A 25,763-nucleotide genomic window follows, 5' to 3' on the forward strand; every position below is an offset into this window, starting at 1 on the left:
TGCTAAGGAATCAGGGTTGCTGTAGCCAGTGATGAAATGGGCTTCCCGGGCTTGCTCTTATATAGCCACTAGTCGTAGTCAGTTGAACCTAATTGGTGACCGACCCGGTCTGCTCAAAACAGTCGATTGGGGGTCGGTCCCGAAATAGGCCACCGACCACATGATAGAACCGTGGCATAAAATAGAGTAAGTGACCTATGGTCACCGTTCAGCCCATAGCCATCCAGGATCATCTGGGACTCCAAACGAGCCCCGCAACCCGAGAGTGGGCTGCCTCAGGAAATGCTTTGTCTACCCTCAGTGCGATCAGTCATGGGATGCCTTCTCGCACTTGCATGTAGCCTAGTTGGCAGTGTGCCAACTCCATCCAGCCATCAGGCCACACATGGCCCCCATCTGGTGTCCAAACCAGGACCTATCGGATAACCGAGCTACTCAAATGCCTTCTCCTCATATGGGGGGCTTACAAGTAGAGTTAGCTGGTTCCCGCGTAGTTAATCGAGAGTGGAGCATTGATATCTAACAGCCAGCATGATGTAGCTAGGCTATGTCCATCTGAGTTCGTAAGAAACACATTGTTTCTTCCAACCAAAAATGTGTGTAACAAGTACATTAGTCAAACCTTGCGGGCCTACACCACCACAAAACCCTTTTTCACATCCTTCTATAACTCTTCATATAGGTGGAGGTCAATATACCCAATAACCAATAGATTCCAGTATACTTTATTCAATAGGTGTACATACTTGACATACTGCACCGCATTCAATAGGCGTACATCCTTGACATACTGCACCGTCGTGTTGATTGGACAGATAAGCACCATCTATGAGGAACCGAAAAGGAGTGTCCAATTGTAGAAAAGTTGCAAGATTGAATTACAGCACCAAGAGAAAGAGACTGAGACCCTTTGAGCAGACGTTTAGAGGTTGTAAGCTGAGCTTGCCAGATACAAGAAATTGTTTGGAGACAAAGACACAAACGAGGAATTTGACTCATTCAATATCACATAGCTAACTAATTTAGTTAACCAAGATGCACCACCATGCACTCAAGCAACTATAGATAGCCAAGATGGACCACCAAGCACTCAAGATGCACCCTTAAGGTTTTTACATAGTCTTGGCCATATGTTCTTTGGGAAACATTGTAAAGACTCAAGAGATATCCAAGCATTGTATTTGCTTTTTCGTTCCAATGTAAATATCATCTTTGGAGAATTTGTACCGACGATGTTCAAACATGGTATTTACTTTTTGGTTGCTTTTAGTTTCCAATTCAATATGCATAGCACGTGGTTCTAATATCATCTTCAAGCCTATTTACTTTTATGCTACAATGTAAATATCATCTTGAAAGTAAAACCTCCAATCATTGCAGAATTTCTCACTTATAATTTTCAATTCGATATATGCAACACGTGGTTCCAATATCTTTTATACCATACTAGAAAATTTGCCATGACGCCTTAATTTGCATTGTATAGTTTGAATAATTACCAACACATGTTCAGTTTGCTAATCAAAGTTAGCGTACAATTTCAAATTTGCTAATCAAATTTGCCATGACACTTTCAATTTGCACCATACACTTTGAATAATTTACCATAACACTTTCAATTTGAATAAATTACCATACACTTTCAATCATTTTCCATGGGATCGCATCAATTGTTAATCAAAGTAGGAAAGCTTAAAAGTGTCATCAAATTGTGTTCAAGTGACCCTTTCTTTGATTTATGGATTGCCTTCTATTGATACTTTTCTAATAGCATTGCTTTAAAACTAAGTCTTTATTCTTTCCAAATGTAACTTACACCAAAACTTGCTAGTTTCCATCAATATTTTAATCTAATGAATGAATAAGTCTTATAGTGCAACAAGTAGCTATGGATGTCTGTAGACCTTGATGACAAGCATGTGCATGGGTTGACTCGTTCATTTTGACCAGTTAAAAAAGATTATCCCATGTGCATACTCGTCAACTGAGTTTACAAATGTGCATGACTATCTGATACACTTAAATGACCGTAAATCCCCAACACCTGTAATAGCCAAAAGTTATGCATTTGTTCACATACAATTGAAAGAATAAATGTTCCCTCAAGAGTAAGTGTAAGAATGTAACCTTTATGAAATATAAAAATGTAAACTATAAAAAATCATTCATTCCACATATTCTTGAAAGGATAGAAAATATTTAGTCAAGAGTAACTGTAAGAATGTTAGCATCCACATAAAATTGAAAGAATACATATATATTCTTTAAATATTAAGTGTAGGAACTCTAATTAAGAGTGCAAGTAGTTGGGATTTCATTCAAAAGTGTAAGAATGCCAATATTGAAAAGTTCAATGATGTAACACATTTATTCACATAATATTGAAAGAATAAAATATACTCTCTCAACAATAAGCGTAAGAATGCCTATTATAAATAAGTTTGTGAAGCGTCCATTCACATAATATTGAAAGAGTATTATTCTATCAATAATACGTGTAAGAGTGTCAATTTATTTATAATAAAAAAATTTAATCACATTGCATGCAAAAATCAAATTTACGTACATAAAAACTTATGGGAAATCAACAAATTGAAATAGAAATTTCATAAAACACATTTATTAATTTAAAATGAAAATTCACAAACATGAACAAATAGAGACATTTGAGAACTCAAAAAATAAGATGCTAAAAAGCTCTATCAACTTATAAAACACACGTTTCACATAAGCTACCTTAGAAATCTTAGGAACTTAAAGAATTCCTAAGAACTCTATCAAACAAAAAAAATCACAAACTCTAAGGTTATGAATTTTCAGCTTGAAGAGGGGAGGAATGTTGGCAATCTTGAGGCAATAGTATATGTATTAAGATATTGAACATGTCAAAAACTGGGAAAATAGTAGAGAAAGTAGCAGTTGGGGGACATAACTACTTGGTGAGAATTGACACTTGAAATATATGTTGATGAAAATAGTAGAGTTTTACTCTTTAGAGGTGGAACATTGCAACTAAAGGTTAAATGCAATAGGGAGTAAAAATGTCTGAAGGTGAAATGATTAAATGATATTGAAGAGTATAGAGAAAAGTGGTAAGTTGGCTATGAAGCTTTAGGTTGAATAAGAGAGGGGTGCTTAGGGTCTTATGTCATGGAGGAGAAAAAAGGGGGAAATAACTATTCTGTTATGCTATGCGATATGCACACTGGAAATGTAGGGGGGAAAATGCTATATCCCTTGAGAGATACTTCTCTACTATTAATGTGACATTTCTTTAGAGCCCTCTCTCAATCTTGCATTGGATCTGTTATGTCATGCACCATGGAAGAAATGTCGAGAATATGCTCTTCCAAGGGAGAAACATCCAAAAGAGCCATTTTTGGCATGGCAAAGGGAAAGCGGCATGAGTTGTTTTGGGTTCTCTTATTCTGGGAATTGTGCAAGGGCGGTCTGAAATGAAAGCTATGATAGAAGGGTAAAGTTGTTAGAATCTAAGGGTAAGGTTGTCAAGTGGTCACATCTCCCCAGGCAAGCCTAGAGAAGTTTTCAGCGTGTTTGCCTTGGATGAAATAAGGCCCTTGCTGTTTGTGGGTAGGAAGTATTATATATAATGAAGATGAAGATGAAGACAGAAGTTGAACAGCAGAGGAGGAGGGGAGGGCTACAGTTGTTTGTGGGAATTGGTGAGAAATGATGATCTTGAACAGTTAAGGATGGCTATGGCGTTGTAAATAAACATTTGTGTTTGCTGCTGCAATCCCCATCTGCCTCTCCCCTTCTCTGCGATTGGATCTCTGCCGATCTTGCAGCTTTCTCTCGTCCTTGCCTCGCTAGCTACGCTTCCCACCCTTTTCCAGCAGTTTCCCCTGTACCAGCCCTCGGCCATGGCATCCCCAGCCGCTCCTGTCATCGGTCAGTGCCCGTTTAGCTTGATTAGACTCTTGGGCTGGTCGTTTTTTGCACTCTCGGATCATATTACGCTACCCCTGGATGCTATATATATTCTGTTCCTTCCCCTGTCTGCTGATTGACCTGCTTACGTTTTAATCTCATAGTTTTGCACTTATAGCTATTGTGGGTTGCCTTGCTTTTCATGGTTGCGCATAGAGCATGTATACACCAAACGACCCTTTTACAAGCCATCCTTTTTTACATTTCTTAGCCCCGCGTGGTTTTGGCTTGCTTTCTAGTGTGGTCGTTTACTTTTTTGACCGGTGTATGCAACCCGAGGAGAATTTTGTTGACGGAAGTGGACTGCAGTGCCGCGAAATTTCAGACTGCTGGAAGAACTTGAAAGGGGAGAAAAGGGGATTGGCGATGGCACTGTGAGTTATGGAATGGATGATGGGGATGATATGTTTATGCGATCCTGGACTGGAACAATCATCGGACCTCATAACGTAACTTCCAAAGCTTGATTCGAATCTGTCCCACAGCAATTGTCGGCACGCTTGGTATTGATCTTTGTTTCTGATTTTATGCCAGTCAGTTCATGAAGGGCGCATTTACCAGTTAAAGCTCTTTTGCGACAAAGACTACCCAGACAAGCCTCCCAGCGTCAAGTTTTACTCCAGGATTAATATGACGTGTGTTAATCAGGACTCTGGAATGGTAAGTGCAACAGTCTTTAGCAGAATCAGCGCTTTTATTGAGACATCCAAATACACACTATAATATCTTTTAATAGAAAATGCTTATTGGTATAGAGTAAATTGTAAGGCGAAATTAGATGCTATCATGTGTAAGTTAACCAGTGCGCATGCAAAGTGTTAAAGAGGGCATGGAGTGAAACCATTAGGGGGGGGAGGGGGGGCGGACTCTCTCTCTCTCTCTCTCTCTCTCTCTCTCTCTCATGTATACATGAAGCTCTCTCTCTCTCTCTCTCTCTCTCTCTCTCTCTCTCTCTTCTGTGTGTGCACGCGGGTGCATCTCTCCCTCTGTCTCCTCACATGCATACATGAAGCTCTCTCTCTCTCTCTCTCTCTCTCTCTCTCTCTCTCTCACACACACACACACACACACACATTTTTTTTGGTAATATCCAATGCTGTATTTATATGCTCATAAATTTACAAGATGGGAAGTCTCCAAAATAGAGAGTATCCCAAAGATCAGAAACATAAAAAGAAAAGCTCTATGCAAGAAGCATCTATATCACCCTCATGGCAGGCATCATATAAGGATTGCCGCAATGAGGCTCGGAAAGATTCATATGACTTGTGAATCTGCTGACCCAAGTATGCCAAATTATGCTCACTCCAGATTGTCGAAAGAGCCCAATATCTCACCCAAGAGAGAAATAGTGAGTATTGAGACAAAGATCTCATAAATCTGCCAAACAGCCAGAAATGTTTTCCAAATCTGTGACTCGGGAAACGGAGTCGAAGATGATCTGAAATTCTTCCGAGGAGGTTTCTAGAACACTGGCAGTGCCAAAGCAAATGAGGGACAGTCTCTGAAGGAGCCTGACATCGTAAACATGTGGATGGTGCAATGCGACATTTGGCAAGTGTGACTTCCACTAACAATGTGCCTGTCATGCATCTCCGAAGAAAAAGTCTTTGTTTCAAAGGCATTTTACACTTCCATAATATCTGGAGATTCTTCCGCCACCATGAGAAGGGCTTCCTGATATGCCACAGAGTATTAGCATATTGCTGAATCCATGGAGCACGCTGAAGAAGCGTGTAGGCTTTGATGGAGGTCAAGGCAGGTAGAGGAACATGATGAGAGCATGTAGCAGAGGGTTGCAATTGCCAATCCATAAGCCTATCCCTGTCAGCCACAGGGGGAACAGGTAGAAAAGGATGTAACAAATCAGCAACTTTCTTCCATATCGACCTATGGTGCATTCCCAATGCATAGGAAGCAGTGGTCTGAGGAAAAGATAAGACATAGCCCTAATTATCTACTACATCATGTATATATCTAATTCCCAATTTCATGAGATTGTATGCCCGAACAGGTTCCTGTAAAGCTAGTGGAATGTCAAAGATGGCACTCCAATGAATACTTTCTTTCCTCATTGAGTTTGTCCCCGAGCAATTGGTAGGAGCCCATTTGACCTTAGAAAGTACTTGTTTCCAGTCAAGTATCAGAGCAGTGGAGAAAGGACAGCCAAGTATCTTCCCTACAAATCTCCCAATGACAACTTCCTAATGATCTGTAGTCCAATGACCATAAGCAGAAGTCCTCATGTTGACACACATGGATGCTATCATACAAGTCCATGGTGGTGGTTGGCAGAAAAAAGTATGGAGCATAGTCGCCTTCCTTGCAAGTACATGATATCTTATATTGAGGATATTAAGTCCACCATGCATCCTAGGAGAGCACACCATTTCCATCTTCATCAGTCTCAATGCTTTCACAGTAGTTTTTGTCCTCCATAACATCTCCATAGCTTGAGACATAAAGGCTGAAATATCTTTGGTTGACCAATGTAGCAAAGGCAAAAAGAACTGAACATAGGACATTATAATGGACTGTACTATTCTGAGCCTGACATGAAGTGGCCAAGTATAAATTTTCCAGTATTCTAGTTTATGTTGAAGTCTTTGGAAGATCCATTTTAATTGCTGCTTCCTGGTGATATGCCATCCTATAGGATATCCCAAATGTCTGACTACATCTTTGGAATGCACCACCTGACCTGGCCAAAGAATAGAATGCCAGTCACATTGTTTCAGGGGAAGCAATTTGGATTTGTCAAAATTGACATGTAATCCCGCTGCCAATCCATACAATGATAGAGTGGTCATAAGCATGTGAACTTCCGGGGGAGAATTTTGTGGCATAAAGAAGGAATCATCAGCATATGCTTGTGCCAAAAAAGATGCAGCCCCAGGGATTTTAAGACCAGTCATCTGTCCTGTGTTTGTAAGATGATCAAGATACATTAAGAGGGGATGGGTCGCAATGGCATAGAAGAGAGCACTAAGAGGGCAGCCCTGTCTAACTGATCTACCCAATGTCCATGACCGAGATAGATGACCCCCAAGAATGCACTGAGAAGTAGAGCCAGAATAAAGCCAGTAAACTACATTTGCTATCTTTGGACCAAAGCCCAACTTTGTCATGATTTGAGAGATAAAATCCCATTGAACAGTGTCAAATGCCTTAGCAATATCTACCTGCAATATGAGCACATCTTGATGCGAGTACTTGGCATATTCAATGCAGTCAATACATTGGAGATATTGTCATGGATTTGTCTTCGCGGCACAAACCCATACTGATGAGGATGAAGGCCCGCATTCAGTATCCTGTGAAGCCTATACACAATCATTTTGGCAATGAGTTTGTAAACTACAGGCATCAGAGTAATAGGCCTCTAGTCTGACATATGGTCACACATATGTTTTTTGGGCACAAGTTTGACTATGCCATGCTTCCAAGAGTGCGGTAACTGATTTTCTTGCCAGGCAACATTGATCATTTGCAAGAGGATATCTTTCAAATCATCCCAAAAATAAATATAAAGTTGCACCGTAAGGCCATCCCAGCCAGGGGACTTATATTTGCTGAGGTGGAACAATGTATTATCAAGTTCTATATCAGTAAAAGGCCTCTCCAAGGTAAGAGCATCATCCATTTCCACTATTTCAGAAACATATTGGAGGAATTCAGTCCTCGCATCAGTCATTTAATTTGATGGGGAACTAGGAGCAGAGAACAGTTTTTGGAAATAATTTTGGCATTCATCTTGGAGATCAGAGAAAGAGTGCGTCCAAGAGCCATCTAGCTTCCTTACCCTTAGACATGAGTTTTTCTTTCGAGTCGCATGCAGGCTCTGGAAAAAGGCTTTTGATGAGCAGCCCTTATTCATGAGGGGCTTCATTCTTGCTCTAGCCATTTGTGCAATTTCCTCTGATCATTAGCAGTCAATTTAATCCGAACATGTGAAAGGGAATCATTTTCTGATTCAGAGAGAGGCCTCAAATGTGAAAATTCAGTCAATTGTGTTGTCCTTTTTGCCCATTTAACCTCATTCCTTCATTTAGTCATATGCCAGTTTCCATACTCCCTAATGACATTCTGTATACAAGAGACAAGGCTGTCCCAAGCATAATCCATTTCCTCTTGGGCATGCAAAGGTAAGGGATGAATTGCTAGTCTGATCATTTGCCAAAAATAGCGATGTCGGAAATAAGCCTGATTAACATGTAATAATCTACTGGAAAGGGGTGGCAAATCATCCAGTGGCATACCAAGGTGCAGTTAACAACCTCAACCCATACAGGACAATGATGTCGTATAAGACTTTGATAATCCTTGTTTGGGGACCAGGGCATAGCATGTATCATCTGCTTCCCGTAAAAGAGGGGAGAAAGTTCAAGTAGCCTCTGCTTGCACAAGGCATCTGATAAATGTACCTCATAAAAGCCTCTAGATGCAAAATATACTCCCTCTACAAAGCATCCTCCGAGGATGGACTTAATCCACTGTGCAACATCATTGGCTGCTGGGATTCTTCTTGGAAAGAAAATTATTACCGCAGTTTGAGATAGCTTCCTGAGAGGATTCACGAGGGATGGCAATTTCAATTTGTATGTGATCTTTGGAACTGATTTGCCCCGTTCCTGTCGTGACTGCTGAAAGTCATCCTTGAGTGTATCAAACACGTGTTGAGCTTCCATAGTGAGTTCATCATCTTGTGATGCAGGCTGTGAAGGACGGCGCTTGGCATCTGTGGGTCTTTCTTTTTGAGCATATGTACAAACATCCGAAGCTGAAGCCATGATTGAAATACGGCAAGGCAAGAAAGACTGTATGGAGAAGTATAGAGGGAAAGAAAAGGAGACAGAGAACTGTACGGTAATGCACAGGAGCAAAACCCAGAAATCGTACGGAAAGGATACGGGATTGTACGAACTGTACGGAAAGCCTGGATTGTACGGAGATTGTACGGAAGAGAACTGTATGGTAATGCAGAGGAGCAAAAACCCAGAAATCGTACGGAAAGGATACGGGATTGTACGGAAAGCCTGGACTGCACGGAGATTGTACGGAGATTGTACGGGGATTATACCAACGGGACTATATGGAAAGGCCTGGATTGTACGGAGATGCAAAAGGGCACGGAAAGGACTGTACTGTACGGAAGTACCAACAAGGCTGTACGGAGGTAGGGGACTCAGCCGTCAGAAGAGTACGGCGATGCAGACAAGCACGGATCTGTACGGTCATACGGAAAGTGTACGGAGACCGTACAGATGTATGGACGGAAGGGGAGCCTGTACGGGATCCTTGGCGAGGCTGGAGAGCAGAGGCTGCACTCTCTCACACACACACACCACACACACACACACTAGGACTCCACACACACTAGTCTCTCTCTCTCTCTCACACACACACACACTGTTTGTGATATTCTCTCTCTCTCTGTGTCTCTCTCTCACACACACACACACACACGCGCGCACGCACGTGCACATACAGTGACTCACAACCACACATAGCACACCCTCCCTTGATCTGCACACAGAAAACTCCTGACTGCCCCTCCCCGTTCTGTCTAGCACCGTAGTGGCAGCATACACATACTTAGAACACCCACAGACAACACACACATAGACAACACAAGCAGGCACTGCACAGGTACAACAATAGCAGACATACAGACACAAGCACACAGAGCATAACATACACGCATACACAACAACTAGGTCAAATGCAGGGGGAGGGTAAATGTGGCAGCAAGGGCTGCACGAGAGCAGCATGCAGCTGCAAGGGCTGAGGAAGAGCAGGAGCCGGGCTGCACAGGAGGTGTGGGAGCTTCCCAAAACAGTAGGAGGTGGAGATGAAGGGTGCAGGAGAGGAGGGGGAGGACTCAATCGAGACAGAGGGATGCAGGAGGACAAGATAAGAGACAGAGGAGGAACATAGCTGAGTCTGCCCTTCACCTCCGGAGTGCCAACAGAAACTTAGTACAAAGATTTTATATAAATGGATGCTCAAGTATGTGTGGGTGTGTGGATTTGTATACTATGGTCTACACCCACTGTTGGGCGCTGATGACGTCAGTGGGGATGCCATAGTAACTATGCGTGATGGAGTTTATGGTTTTCAACCTTATGAGTGACTATCATGAAATTGAAACTGCACTATGTTGTGTTTTTAGAGGATGAGTTTGGGCATGTTCCTAGACTCATCTAGGTATATGCATTTTGGGATGCAGTAGTTTGCATAGCAATATTAATTTTAAACTTTAATGGCAAAAATCATGTGCTAACATGTGTGTGTTAACAATTGATATATATATATATATATATATATATATGTATATATCAATTAAATTTAGCAATGTTTCCAGATTAGGGTATCTTGGCACGAAAAAGCTAGATGTATGAAATCCACAATGAGTTTTTCATGCCAAGTTATACCTAATCTGGAAACATTGCTAAATTTAATTGGTCAAAGCCCTGTCTTCAAAAAGTATAAGTTTCCTAGCAACTGTGTAGATCACTATAACCAATTTATTGTACTTCTCCTTGCAGAGCTATAAACCCCAAGGATATGCTCCAGCATTTTATTCCTCTGGTTAGTTTCCCAAGCAGATGTGAATGTGATATGCCAGAAGTATTAAGAGAACTGTTAGATCTTTGCCTCAAATTCAACAAAGACAGCCTGAATTCTACCTACCAAAATAGTGAGGGCCATCATCATCCAGTAGCCATGGAAAGGGTCACCAAGACGGCTCAATGTATTCCAGCTAGGAAATACACCAAAGCCTTGCAGCTGAAGAGCTGACTGAGAAAATCTTTACAATTCGTGCTGCTTTGACATTTTGTGTTTCAGAAGGTGCAGACCAGGCCATACATGAGCTCAGCAGCACAAAAAACCTGCCGAATCTACTGAGCTTCAGTAATCTAACCATAAATGCCTTTTGAATGTTTAGTGATGCCTGGCCAGGAATAGATACCAAATTTAAGGCTCTCCACCTTATTCATTGAGCCCCTTTGAAGGAATAGTCTTGGACGTGGACTTCCCTTTTCATGCAGTGCGGATTTTTTTAATGTTAGCGTATACGTTCTGAGTCTGTATAGCTTATAAAGAAAGGAAGGGTTGGGACATAGTTTTCTTTGTATTTGTTGTTTGCAATCAAATTCTGATTAGTTTATTGATTATGCAACTGAGGCATGAATTTCAAAGACCATACTTAAATATTGTGTTCATGCAGGTTGAACCGAGGTATTTTTTGCCTCTTGCCAACTGGAAGAGAGAGTATACTATGGAAAAGATACTGACAGAGCTCAAGCGGGAGATGGCCTCCAGACACAATAGAAAATTGCCACAGCCTCCAGAAGGGAGTACCTTCTAGTGTGAGGTGGCAGATTTTTTTTCCAAGTTCAATTGGCTCAAGGATTACATGGAGGGGGCAACATGCCACCTACCTGTGATTAGCATTATTGCTGTAAATGAATGGGTGTGGTCAAAGGTTGCTGAGGCTAACACAATCTGTTAGCTTAAGGGAAATTTGATTTGGACCACTTTTACAGTGTGGCAATCCAAGCTTTGGATATCATTTGGATGGGTTTCTAATTGAACTGGGTCTGTTTAGTGGCCTTCTAATATGCATGTAACAAAGGGCAAGGAATTATGTTTTTCCCTTGAACTGAGGCTGCAAGATTATGGTGTGTGAATGTGTCTACTGAATTAGAAACAGGGGTAATAACACTACCCTGCTTCTATTTTAATAATAGACTTGTTTTTCACAATGTCTTCAAGGCCTGGATGTTCTTCTGATTTGATAGACTCCATGAATTTACTGTTGGTTACACACCTCTGAACGTGGATCATGTTTGATTCTATGCATCCATTGGGAACTTCTAGGTATGAGTTAGAAGCTAGAGTGATTGACGTGGGCAACTTTACTTTGGGCCAGAGCGAAGTCACAGCTATTGGTAAATTTTTAAATTACAAGATTTCAGTATTCTTAATACTCTTTAAAGCCAATTATAATACTCCCTTAGATGGGTCAATATTTTGTCTCTACATTACTCCCTCTTTAATGGCTGTGACCTAATGTAGAAACATCTGTATCATTTGCAATTTGAGTTAAGGCATTGTCTTATCAACAAGTTTGAATTTGGAAGCTTTTTGCAGGGAGGTTGCTTTGTTTGAGCTGAAATGGCTCACGCACTTTTATTTCGTTAACCCATCTGATTTGAGGTTACGAGACAAAACCGGGATGCTTTATTTGATGTTTTTGGCAATTGATGTGCCAGATGAGTGTTGTCAGCTTTCTTAACTCTGGTATTGGACAGCTCTTTGTAGGAGACAATAGCATGTCTAGAACCAGTATTGTTGAACGGTTTTGTGTTCGAATCAAATTCCTGGAACCGGTGATCATACATAGAATTGCTCATCTGCATTGTTCAGAAGTAAGTTGGGCTATGTGGAATAATTTGAACTGATTAACTTTCATAGGCAAAGCCATCGTAATGTTCATGTTATGATACAACATTTATGGGGCAATGGCTTATAGACATTGCAAGAATGAAGTAAAGCATGCGTTGAGGTTGGCTTACTGTGTGTGAGAGGATGTGGTTGTCTAGCAAAGTAGTTACACAGTAGAACAAAGTTGAGAAAGTATGGCAAAAATCGGTGTATTTGCAGGACAAGTTTAGCTTGTTTTTTGTATTGAACATCCAAAGTTTGATACTAGTTTGATGTGTGCGGACAATATTGTGAAATTTTAGAAGTATGGAGTTGAGCTGAGAGCACACAAATTTGAATAATGCCTCTAAGGTTACTTTGTTGTAAAGTTATTAGCTGAATCTTTACATAATTGCCTAATGATATAAAGTGTTCAAATTAACTGAGTTGCGAGCGGGCTTTTTGAGCATTCTGACCTAGTCTTTTTAGAACTTGAAACAATTTGAAATTAAAGTTTATGGCACAATAGATGAACACATGTAAACTATACTAAAAAGTCGGCGAGAGCTTGAAATTCACGTTAATTGGCACACATGTGATTGATGTAGTATCATGCAAATGAGTTGATTGATGACCGGACCTCTTGTTTTGTTATTTTAGCTCGAGGAGTTAGGGATGTTCTTGTGACCAGTGATGATATCTATGGCCATGCGATATGTTTTTGTATGGCCAATGAGATTTTTTGGAAATCTTCTCTAGAATTTGTACAGCGGAAACTACATTTTGTCATAGTAGCTAGTCCTTGCTATGCATGATGGAGTTTATGGTTTTCAACCTTATGAGTGACTGTCGTGAGATGATTGACTGTCATGAGATTGAAACTTCACTTTCTGTTAGAGAATGAGTTTGGGCATGTTCTTGGATTCATCTAGATGTAAACTAGAATTTGTGTGTGTTTTTGGAGCCTCATAGATGTCTCTTGCTATGTGGATCCATGGCTAGAATTTGAACACCTCAACTTGCAATCCTTGAGGTGATTCATGTATTATCAAGTATGAGTCCTATGTCTAGCTTCATATGATGCTTGACAGATAGGATTTTAAAGGGCCTACCTCTTTACTTCATCTCCCAAGTCTCATCTTTTGTGTTATGGTCGAGTTATATCAAAGAGCCTTCAAAAAATAGGCAAGCCCTTGTTAGGTAACTTAATACTATGCTAAGCTTGAAGGTGAATCATGTAAGACTCAAAGCCTCACTTTGGCTCTTAAGCCCTACTTTACATCTATTGGAAGGGTACCACCTCATAGTCCCATCCACATAGAAAAGTACCGTAGACAAAGCTTATGCTTGAATGGTTCAAGCTCTCCATAATGTAAGTTCAAACAATGGAAATGGCCTTATGCTCTACAATCCTTTGATTGTTGTCAAGTATTCCCTCAACCTTGTGTCCATTTTGGATACATAAAGGCAAGGAACACCGTAAGGAGTCAACATATGTAAAAGATACTTGGCTTGTATCAATCTAATGTATATGCCTTGCTCATTTACAATTTTACAATTAAAGGAGGATGTAGCTAAGTTTAACATACTAAAGCAATGCTACTACACCTTAGGCTCTATCTAGATTTAGAAGGGGATCCCATGTTTTGTGCCATAACTACAGCTTTGGCATATCAATATAGATCACCCTTGGTGTATTGAGTGGACATGTCAAGCTGTACAAATAAAGAAGTGATGTTCATATTCCACTTGCTCCACCCATGGAAACTCATACATTTGTCTCCTATGGTGCATGTCTCCATTGATGCATATTATGTGAACCCAATCTTTGACACTTTCATAACGTAGATCATGTCTCTCAGTTTTGAAACTCATACAGTTGCCTCCTTCGGTGTACATGTCTCCACCTTTGGTACACGTCTCCATCGGTGCATATTATATGAACCTAATCGTTGTCCGTATCGTAATGTAGATCATGCACCTCAATCATGGAAACCCATACATTTGCCTCCTCTAGTGCACATGTCTCTATTGGTACATATGCTGTTATGTGTGCATTTGCCTTCATCAGAGCCTGTCATATACTACTAAAGGTTGCAACCTCTTGGATGGTTACCCTCTCCTAATAGAATATGCTTTACACTTGATCTCCTTGTTGAGTGGTATGTTCTAAGTCCATGTATTTGTCGATTCCCATCTTTACATATAAAGGGCATGGTAGTTTCTCCATCGATACTAATTGATGGAAATGGGCCCAATTCGTTTTGGTAAAAAAGATCTAAGGTTGTATGTGATGTAGATATTTATGGGACCTCCAAGTATAATCCAATAGCCTCATCTCTATAATATTAGTGGCTCTAATGACAAAATCTCAAATAATGTCGGTTGTTGCTCTAATGTCATTTGTATGTGAATGTGAAATTATTTCAAACAATGTACGGCTGTGATAAAAATAAAATACATTTAGAAGTTGCTTCGTGTGATTTTTTGTGTCTTTAGAACATTTTTCTTAATCCTTCCTCGCTAATTATTTTTTCCCTCGTGGCAAACTAGAATCCAGATTACAGCTTGCAACCTTAATTGAAGACTAGCTTTGAATATAAATTGAGGTGCCATCAAGTGCCCATCTTCTTGCCTCTTGTGAAATAAGGAACCATTTTATGATAACATCTAGGGAGCAACTCAACAACAATCATAGGGTGATGGTGGTGGCAACATTTGCCAACAAGGGCCTTAGATCTGAGCTAAAGGTAAAGTAAACCCAACCCTACCTTGAGTTACATCATTGTCACAACTAACCATGGTATGTTATTATGCTTAGCCCATATAAGGAATTGTACCTTTCACTCAGTTTCAACTATTGAGCCTTTTGGAAAGCCTAAGACTTTTGTGGAAAGAAGTTTTGGAAGAGCCTAAGATGATCGGGTGCCATGGTCTCAACCTCTTTTGGGCACGTTAAGGCAAGGAACATCGTGAGGAGTCAACATATGTAAAAGATACTCGGCTTGTATTAATACATCACTCTCAAAAGCATTGAGGTGAGGTTGTCGAACTTTGCTAGCACCCTTGATGTTATATCAAACTCAGGAAGAAACATCAAGAGGGTTTTTTTCTCACTGGAAGTCCCAATAACTATTATCAATCTAATGTATATGCCTTGCTCATTTAATTGAGGAGGAGGATGTAGCTAAGTTTAGGATACTAAAGCAATGTTGCTACACGTTAGGTTCTATCTAGATTTAGAAGGGGATCCCATGTTTTGTGCCATAACTACAGCTTTGGCATATCAATATAGATCACCCTTGGTGTATTGAGTGGACATGTCAAGCTGTGCAAATAAAGAAGTGATGTTCATATTCCACTTGCTCCACCCATGGAAACTCATACATTTGTCTCCTTTGGTGGATGTCTCCATTGATGCATATTATGTGAACCCAATCTTTGACACTTTCATAACGTAGATCATGTCTCTCAATCTTGAAACTCATATAGTTGCCTCCTTTGGTGTACATGTCTCCACCTTTGGTACACATGTCTCCATCGGTGCATATTATATGAACCTAATCGTTGTCTATGTTGTAATGTAGATCATGCACCTCAATCATGGAAACCCATACATTTGCCTCCTCTAGTGCACGTCTCTATTGGTGCATATGCTGTTATGTGTGCATTTGTTTTCATCAGAGCTTGTCATATACTATTAAAGGTTGCAACCTCTTGGATGGTTACCCTCTCTTAATAGAATATGCTTTACAATTGATCTCCTTGTTGAGTGGTATGTTCGAAGTCCATGTATTTGTCAATTCCCACCATTACATATAAAGGGCATGGTAGTTTCTCCATGGATACTAATTGATGGAAATGGGCCCAATTCGTTTTGAAAAAAAGATCTAAGGTTGTAGGTATGTGATGTAGATATTTATGGGACCTCCAAGAATAATCCAATAGCCTCATCTCTATAATATTAGTGGCTCTAATGACAATCCCAAATAATGTGTGGGTTGTTGCTCTAATGTCATTTGTATGTGAATGTGAAATTATTTCAAACAATGTAGGGCTGTGATAAAAATAGAATACATTTAGAAGTTGCTTAGTGTGATTTTTCTTGTCTTTATAACATTTTTCTTATTCCTTCCTCGCTAATTATTTTTTCCCTCGTGGTTTTGCATCTCCTTTATAAGACCTTTTTAACCAGGCCTTGACAAGCTACTCTCCAAGCTCTTGGTAAACTAGAATCGAGATTATAGCTTGCAACCTTAATTGAAGACTAGCTTTGAATATAAATTGAGGTGCCATCAAGTGCCCATCTTCTTGCCTCTTGTGCAATAAGGAACCATTTTATGATAACATCCAAGGAGCAACTCAACAACAATCATAGGGTGACTGTGGTGGCAACATTTGCCAACAAGGGCCTTAGATCTGAGCTGAAGGTAAAGTAAATCCAACCCTACCTTGAGTTACATCATTGTCACAACCAACCATGGTATGTTATTATGCTTAGCCATATGAGGAATTGTACCTTTCACTCAGTTTCAACTTTTGAGCCTTTTGGAAAGCCTAAGACTTTTGTGGAAATAAGTTTAGGAAGAGTCTAATACTTTGTCGAAGCTTACAATATATCAATGGACTCGCATTCTAGCCTTAGATGATCGTGTGCCAAGGTCTCAACCTCTTTATGTCAAAGAAGCAATCATCCAAGGGCTACATGAGGGTTTCCTTCAATAAGCACAAGCATGTATGTTTCCTTCAATAAGCACAAGCATGTATATTGTGTTTAGTTACTTTACCAACATCCTTTAAGACTCTAAGAAATAACTAGAATATCATGAGATTTTGGACGTACCTTCCTGAGCACCCTTTGCTATGTTTTATTCATGAGATCGATGTCTTTGGGTTTGCATCTACTTGATATCACAAAAATGGATTCATAACTACATGGCCCTTCTTACCAATTGTTTCCTACCTTCCCTTTGCCATGACAAAAACCCCTTTTGGCATCAATTCACTCGCTGTTTGCTGGATGTCAACTCAACTAAGAACCTGGAGTTTTCTGCAGACATGCTAGGAGGCAGAGATACCTCCAGGTGAGAGGGCACTTGGGAGAGGCTCATTTTCTCCATCAGGTGATGAGACCCATGAAGAGAGACAAAGTTCGCCAGGATGCAGTAGTGTCTGTCACCGATGGACTACGAAAGGCTAGACATTGACCGAACCACGCCTCTCTCTCTCTCTCTCTCTCTCTCACACACACACACACACACACACACACACACATATTTTTTTTTGGGGGTAAAATCCAGTGTATTTATATCCTCATAAATTTACAAGATGGGAAGTCTCCCACACACTAGCATTAGACTCCAAAAGAGAGCCCAAGGGAAAAACTCAAAAACAAGTAGAGAACACTTTAAGGCTAGTAGCATCCAAGTCCCTTGCAGCAAGACTATCATGTAAGGATTGCTTGAGGGACATTTTGAAGAAAATATATGCCTGAGGAAACTGTTGACCCATCCTAGAATGTAGTCTCTGTGTCCAAATGGTCCATAATACCCAAAAGCGAGTCCAGTGAAAGAAAAGGAGGAATGGAGACATCTGAGATGAGAGGCATCCAAACATCCAGAAAAGTTTCCCAAATCTGATAGAAGGGAACCGAAGCTGCAGCAAATGAGAGACATGAGTGATCAATGTGCGAGAGTGTGGGCAAGACCATAATAGGTGAGGAACTGTCTCGCAGGGATGAAAGCAACGGGGGTAGAAAGGGGAAGCAATGCGGCGTGCTGCCAATTTCACCCCAATGGAAAAGGCTCCCACTATACATCTCCAAAAGAAAAGCCTCTGTTTCAATGGCAATTTGGCTTTCCAGATTTTCATGAGTCGTGATTACCACCAAGATAAAGGCCTATCCAAATTCCAAAGAGTGTTAGCATGCTTGTCAATCCATGGCTATGGAAGAAGAAATCTGTAGACCTTCGAGGAAGTCAGATTGTGCATTGAGAGTGTATGGGTAGCAGGAGGTAAGGAAGTCAAATTCCAGTCCATGAATCTGTCCTGTGCAAACAGTGGAGGAACCGGAACAAATGGCTGCAACATAGTTGAAAGTATTCTCCAAATGGACCTATGATGCAGACCCAAGGAGAATGTCCTGCAGGCTTGTGGAAATGAAAGCATACAACCTTGTTGATCCACAACATCACCAACAAATCTTATGCCCAATTTCATGAGATTGTATGCTTTAATAGGTGCCTGTAAAGCGAGAGGCGATGCAAACACCTTGCTCCAATGGATGCTTTCCAATCGAAAAGAATTACCATGATGAGAGGAAGCACCTGTCCATTTTGCATATGAGAGAATTCTCTTCCAATCATGAATAAAAGCAGTAGAAACAGGGCAACCAGGAAGTTTCTCCTGAAAGGTAGACATAACTGCTTCCCAGTGATCTCTGTAATCCAATGCCCATATGCATGGGAGGCCATGTTTCCACACATAGCTGCTAACATAATAGCCCATGGTTGTTTTTGCTGAAAAAAATCAGCAATCATAGTGCTCTTTCTTGCCAACATATGAACCTGGAGATTGAGAATATTCAGCCCCCCATGAGTCTTGGGTGAACAAATAGACTGCATAGGTAGTAGTCGCAAAGCCTTTTTATAAGATTTGCTTTTCCAAAATATCTCCATAGCCTGGGACATATAGGAAGCCAAATGCTTGAAAGACCAAGGAAGAAGAGGCAAATAAAATTGCACATATGCCATAATGATGGACTGTACTATCCGAAGTCGAACATGTAGAGGCCAAGTGGACAAATGCCAGTATTCCAGCTTCTTGTTGATCTTTTGAAGCACCCATTTGAGCTGTTGTTGCGGAGTAATATTCCAGCCAATGGGGTATCCTAGATGCCTGACAATAGTATGGGAAGAGATAATGTGGCCTGGTCAGAGAAGTGCATGCCAATCAGCTTCTTTCAAAGCTAGAAGTTTTGATTTCTGAAAATTGATATGCAGCCCAGCAGCTATGCCAAAGTCATTCAGTGTATGCATCAAGTGAGAAAGGTCACTTTGAGAATTCCTGGGCATAAAGTATGAATCATCAGCATATGCCTGTGCAAGAAATGACTGTGCCCCTGGAATTTGCGAGCCATGAAGCTGTCTTGTATCTGCAAGATAGTCCATATGCAACAGTAACGGATGGGTAGCAATGGCATACAGTAAGGAACTAAGAGGGCAACCCTGTCTCACCGAGCGAGTCATAGTCCAGGTTCTTGACAACCCACCACCAAGCAAGCACTGTGCCGTGGCGTGAGAATAAAGCCAGTAGATGATATGGACGAGAGCCGAGGGCCAAATCCCATTTTATGCATAGTTTGAGAGATGAAATCCCAATGGACAGTATCAAAAGCTTTCGCAATGTCTACTTGCAGAATGAGAACATCTTGTTTAGAATATTTGGCATACTCAATCGCAAGCAAGGCATTGGAGATATTGTCAGTGACCTGCCTTCTAGGGACAAACCCATACTGCCTGGGATGAAGTCCTGCTTGCAAAAGGAAGTGAACCCTGAGGACAATCATTTTAGCAATGAGTTTGTAAATGACAGGCATGAGAGATATAGGCCGCCAATCAGCCATCGTCTCACACAACCTTTTTTTGGGAATCAATTACTAGGCCATGTTTCCAGGATGAAGGAAGAGATTGTTCTGCCCAAGCATGATTGATCATTAGAAGGAGAGTGTTCTTGAGATCACCCCAAAATGCACGGAAGAATTCAACAGTCAATCCATCCCAACCAGGGGAGCTGCTTTTGCATAGATGACTCAAGGCATCATCCAGTTCACTAAGCATAAAAGGCTGCTCCAATGCATGGGCCTGTTTCCGAGATAATATGGGCTGAACATGCATAAGAAATTGAGACCTAGCTGCATTTACTTGTGTCAAATGATCAGGCTGAAGAGAAAGGAGATGCTGGAAATGACTAGAACATTGCAATTCCAATTCTGATTTGGAAGTGGTCCAGGTGCCATCATCTTTCTTGATCCTGCAAATATCCTCCTTTCGCCTATCCGCATGGAGACTTCTAAAAAAGGCTTTGGAGGAGCAGCCCTTATCCAAAAGGGGTTTCATGCGAGCTCGGATTTGCCACTTCTTTAATTTGCGAAGATCATTTTGGTGGATGATATGAACCGCATAAGCACAAGAATCCTGTTCAGAAGAGGTAAGCTGCCTATGAGAACTGATTGCATCCATTTGCTGCTTGTGAGATTGAGCCCATTTTAGCTTAAGCCTGAGGTTTCCCATGTAACTCTGTCCATAGTCTTGAATAACAGCCTGTAAGCGATGAGCAAGACTGATCCAAGCAAAATCCATATCCTCCTGAGCATGTAAGAGGAGGGGACGGACAGCCACTCTCACCATGTTCTGAAATTGTTGATGAAGCAAATAAGCACTATTAACATGGAGCAGGCGACGACCAAAAAAAGGCATATCATCTGTCAGGCATGCTATTGATAATGTCAAGCATATTGGTAAATGATCAGATAGCAAGAGGGAGTGATCAACCCATAATGTACATGTAAAATCAGCATACTGCTGAGCATGCAGCAAATACCATCTGTCAAGTCGAGCCCAGTAATGAGTAAAGGCATTGTGATGATATGTATAACCCATATCTGTGTCCCTTGTTGAGAGCCATAGATCTTCCTGCATGCAGAGATGAGAGCATATCTTCCCAATGTCGAAGCTCAGTGGGGATCATGTGAGAACGATGAGTGGTATTGTCTTGGGTGGCAGGCGAGTTGTTAAAGTCTCCACACAAAAAAGCATTGGATAGCCATGGATATTGTTTGAGAGAGGCCCACATTTGAGCTCTAGTCGCAGAGGTTTGTGAGGCATAAACAGATGCTATTTCATAGAGAGCAGCCTGCCAGGTGCACCTGATCACCATCCATCGACCCTGAGGGTCGTTGTAGGCAACCGTGGGCTGTATATCATGTTTTACCAGCATGCAAACCCTCGAAAAGTGCATTGTACCAGCATAAAAGATATCATAACCAGCATAGTGGCCTTGCTGGCCAGCCAAGAAGTGTTGGTTGTGTTCCTGTAAAGAGATCACATCGGGATGCATTCTATGTACATAATGCCAGAAAAGTCTCCACTTATTGACATTGCAAAGACCCTGAACATTGTATGTAATGCAAGTAATTGAAGTAGACATAAAAGACATGTACAGTCAAACCAAAAGGCAGAGTAAAGTATAAACTGTCAGGCCTCAGCCATGACATCAACATCCACCTGAGCTCCTGGATCATTAGCTCTATGATCCTCATCATTGTCACATACAGGGATGCCTCTTTTTAGCACATCAACCCACAGTTGAGAAGCAAGGCTGTCAGCGGGGGAAGAGGTCTGACCAGGGGTAGAAGTTGAAGCATCCCAATGGCGAGATTGTAGTGGACATGGTTTGAGAGCGAATACCTTTTTGGGTTGCTACCAGGCACCCTAGGGAGAGGCATGAGATTCTGAAATTTTGCCCTTCCCCTTATCCTTTTGCTTAGCTGAAACCTGAACCACATTTTCTTTGGAAGGGACAGATTTGGGAGCCACATCACCCAGTTTAGTAGGCATTGCCTTAGACCCCGGGGCATAAGTTGGAGGGGGAGTATTTTCTGGAGCAATAGCTATGGGTCTCTCTCTCACACACACACACACACACACACACACACACACACACACACACACACACACACACACACACACACACACACACAGATATATATATATATTTAAGGGGTGGTTCCACTGGCATTTGACAATCTCAGACCACTGCCCCTTTTCTATGCCATATGAGATAAAGCAATCTCAAATGAATCCTTTGAATGTTATCATGCTACGATCACTTAGTTTCATACCTTTGTTTACAACAAACAAACGCTCTTGGTTGGATTCTGACGATTCATCAATTGCCTGGAATATGAAAAAAAGTTTGCTATCAAGAAAGCTTGAGCTCTACTGCTCTAGCTTTCAGCTCTCTAAAACTTCAACATTTATATTTATGTCCCCTTGTGGATGGCACTAATTAACAAAAAATGTGAATATGCATTTTGGAATGATGCTAATTCAGACCTCCTGTCTAAACTCACCAATGATCCTTACGAGAACATTATCCATGCTTAAAACAGTGGCAATGAGTTTTTGCGGGCATAGTCAGAAAGTTAATGGCAAATGGCTGTTAGAATATATCCAAATATTTTGTAATAGCTGTTCATGAGGTGAAGACAAAAAATCAGTGGTTCAGCTTTCCCCATGTGGTCTTCCTCATTGTCACACAGTGCTGCCAATATGTGCCTTGTCAAGTGGTACAGCTCTACAACTATCCGCTCAATCTGAGCATATGATGCAATTCCAGCAACAAATTCACGCACTGTCTTGTCTATCTCAACACAAGTGAACCCGAGACTCTTCCCTGCACCACTTCATAGCCTCTCTTACCATTGATACATCATCCCACCTACCAGCACTGGCATAGATGTTTGACAGCATTACATAGGGCGCATCACGTTTTATATCTAACTCAAAACAATGATTTGCAGCCCGTTCTCCACGTTCTGTATCACCATGCATTCTGCAGGCACTAAGCAAAGAAAGCCATGCTTCAGCAGATTTTTCGGTTGAAACCCTTCTTATCAACCCCTCTGCTTCCTCCAAATGTCCTGCACGACCAAGGAGGTCAACCATGCACATGTAATGGTCAACTGTATATGTAAGACCATGATCTATTTGCATAGAAAAAAATAAAAGCATTCCAATATCAATCGATCCTGTATGGCTACATGCAGTCAGAGCCCCTAAAAAAGTGATGCCATTTGGTTTGAAGCCTTCAAGCTGCATCTGACCAAAGAGAGCCAGAGCCTCTTTGTCAAAGCCATTTTGGGCAAATGCTGAAATCATGGCAGTCCAAAAGACAACATCCCAATAAGGCATTCTGTCAGACACTCTCATCACGTCAGGGAGACTCCCACATTTGCCATACATATGGACAAGGGCAGTCCCCAGCACGACATCTTGGCCATGAACACTATCAATAATGGCAGCATCAATCACTCGCCCCTCTTCAAGGGCTGCAAGGCTGGCACAAGCATCAAGAGCACATGCAAAGGTTACTCTGTCCGGTGTAACACCTTCAAGCTGCATCTGGTGGAAAAAATGTAAAGCCTCCTTGCCATGCCCATTTTCACTACATGCTGCCATCATGGAGGTCCAAGAGACAATATTCCGAGGATGTATCTTCTCAAACACGTTGCGTGCACTGCTTATACTTCCACACTTGCCATACATATTTACAAGAGCGTTTCCCAACACCACATCTTGCCCATACTCACTAAAAGCTACAGCAATATCTATCTCCTTCCCGATGTCAAGTGCTGCCAAGGTGGCACACACATCAATTATCAAACCAAAGGTGATGTTATCTGGTTCGATACATTCAAGACGCATCTGGCAAAATAGACGTAACGCCTCCTCACCATGCCCATGCTGGGCATATGCACCAATCATAGAAGTCCAGCAGAAACCATTTCGCTGGGGTATTCTGCCAAACACACACCTTGCATCATCCAAACTCCCACACTTGCCATACATATTTACAAGGGCAGTTCCAACCATGACATCTTCCTCATCCCCACTACCAATAATGACAACATGGATGCCCTGCCCTTCTACAAGGGCAGCCAGCTGGGTGCACGCATCAAGAGTACAGACAAAGGTGATGCTATTTGGCTTGATACCTTCAGAACACATTTGATGAAAAAAATTCAATGCATCCTCACAGTGCTCATTCTGAGCAAAAGCTGAGATCATTGCATTCAAAGAAACAACACTCCGATGAGACATTCTACCAAACACAGTTTTAGCGTCCAGCAACCTCCCACACTTAGCATAAAAATTGACAAGAGCTGTTCCCACCACAAGATTCTGCTCAAATCCACTCTCGAAAATGACAGAATGAATCCAATGACCCTCTTCAAGGTTGGTGCATGCTTCAATAGCACAAACAAAAGTTATGTTCGTTGGCTCAATGGCTTGCAATTGCATCTGATGAAAGAGATCCAAAGCTTCCTTGCAATACCCATTCTGGGCAAATGCTGTAATCATGGAATTCCAGGAAACAACATTTCGATAAGACATTCTATGAAACATGCACTTCGCATTGACAAGACTCCCGCACTTACCATACATGTTGACAATCGCTGTCCCCACAATAACATCTTGATCATACCCAATACCAACAATGGCAGCATGAATTTCATGTCCTTCTTTGAGGGCTGCCAGGCTCGTACATGCATCAAGAGCACAGACGAAGGTGATATCATTCGGTTTTACCCCTCCAGCCTGCATCTGGCAAAAGAGATGCAATGCATCCTTGTATTGTCCATTTTGTGTAAATACCACAATCATGGCATTCCAAGAAATGACATCACGAAGGGGTATTCTGTCAAAGACGCTCTTCGCATCATCCACCCTCCCATTCTGTCCATATGCCTTAATCAAAATATTCCACGTGTACACGTTGGGGTTGGCTATTTTGTCGAACACAGCTCGAACATCTACCAAGCTTCCACAGTCTCCATACATTTGGACGAGACAGTTTCCAAGAAATGTACTGCGATCGTATCCGTATCTGCTCAGATAATCGTGCACACTTCTACCGTCAGACAGGGCCTTCGCTTTACCGTAACGCTTCAAGAGTGACGCCAAGGAATCGAAATTTACCCGCTCAACCAGCGGCAGAGTCTCCTCGTTTCGGGTTAGAAGTCTTCCATCTTTGACAAGAAGTACCATGGCTTTCTTTGCAGCCCCTTGGCCACATCTGAGAAGCGTCTTGCCCATGGGCAGCTTTGCTTAATCCAAGGCTAGAAGGCGCCGCTGGCTGTGTGATCCAAACGACCCAGAGTTGGGGTGGGCTGTCTGAGATGCATCCCAAGGAGTTGAAGGTGTCTCTGTGCATGTCAACGATAAACCTTGGACGCAAGGGAGACTGAGGAGATGGAAGGGAAGCGCAGAAAAGGCAGAGAGGAAGGTCCATTACTTACATTACTGGCTAATGTAAAAGCTCTCTAAGATCTCTTCTGCTCTTAGCTGCTAAGATCTCTTCTGCTCTTAGCTGCTAAGATCTCTCCTGCTCTTCCTGCTAAGATCTCTCCTGCTCTTACCTGGTTGAGCCTGCTCTAGCTGTTGATACGATAGTTCAGATATGAGGTATAGTAAACGGGAATGGCCATGCGCTCACCTTTCCCCCCAGGAATGGCCAGGGGCTCACCTTTCCCATTCTTTAGCACTTTTTCACCACCCAAGTACTACCCCCCCCCCCCCCCCGTTCATTCCCCCACATGG

General features: G+C 41.6%; 2 protein-coding genes across 2 annotated transcripts; one reads left to right on the forward strand and one right to left on the reverse strand.

Moving 5' to 3' along the window:
* Positions 1–3,614: 3,614 nt before the first annotated feature.
* LOC147892068 (ubiquitin-conjugating enzyme E2 variant 1C-like) lies at positions 3,615–11,875 on the forward strand. The gene is made up of 4 exons (XM_087388450.1): positions 3,615–3,912; positions 4,261–4,400; positions 4,486–4,611; positions 11,183–11,875. The coding sequence occupies exons 1-4, from the start codon at positions 3,885–3,887 to the stop codon at positions 11,321–11,323; spliced, it is 435 nt and encodes a 144-aa protein (XP_087244576.1). The 5' UTR covers positions 3,615–3,884; the 3' UTR covers positions 11,324–11,875.
* Positions 11,876–22,557: 10,682 nt separating this feature from the next.
* Positions 22,558–25,521, reverse strand: LOC147892069 (pentatricopeptide repeat-containing protein At3g02330, mitochondrial-like). Its single transcript, XM_087387842.1, has one exon. It carries the CDS (start codon positions 25,257–25,259, stop codon positions 22,809–22,811), a length of 2,451 nt encoding a protein of 816 aa, XP_087243968.1. The 5' UTR covers positions 25,260–25,521; the 3' UTR covers positions 22,558–22,808.
* Between the last annotated feature and the right edge of the window lie 242 nt (positions 25,522–25,763).

This window comes from Dipteris shenzhenensis, chromosome 17 (genome assembly GCF_047967505.1).
Source record: "Dipteris shenzhenensis isolate YYH24624 ecotype China chromosome 17, Dip_SZ_1.0, whole genome shotgun sequence".
In the NCBI taxonomy this organism is placed as follows: Eukaryota; Viridiplantae; Streptophyta; class Polypodiopsida; order Gleicheniales; family Dipteridaceae; genus Dipteris; species Dipteris shenzhenensis.

Bases quoted from the DNA above. Each gene is read 5' to 3' on its own strand.
- LOC147892069 (XM_087387842.1), bottom strand. From the start codon at position 25,259: ATGGGCAAGACGCTTCTCAGATGTGGCCAAGGGGCTGCAAAGAAAGCC.
- LOC147892068 (XM_087388450.1), top strand. From the start codon at position 3,885: ATGGCATCCCCAGCCGCTCCTGTCATCG. The intron at 4,401-4,485 runs GTAACTTCCAAA...ATTTTATGCCAG, and splicing joins CAATCATCGGACCTCATAAC to TCAGTTCATGAAGGGCGCAT. The intron at 4,612-11,182 runs GTAAGTGCAACA...GTGTTCATGCAG, and splicing joins TTAATCAGGACTCTGGAATG to GTTGAACCGAGGTATTTTTT.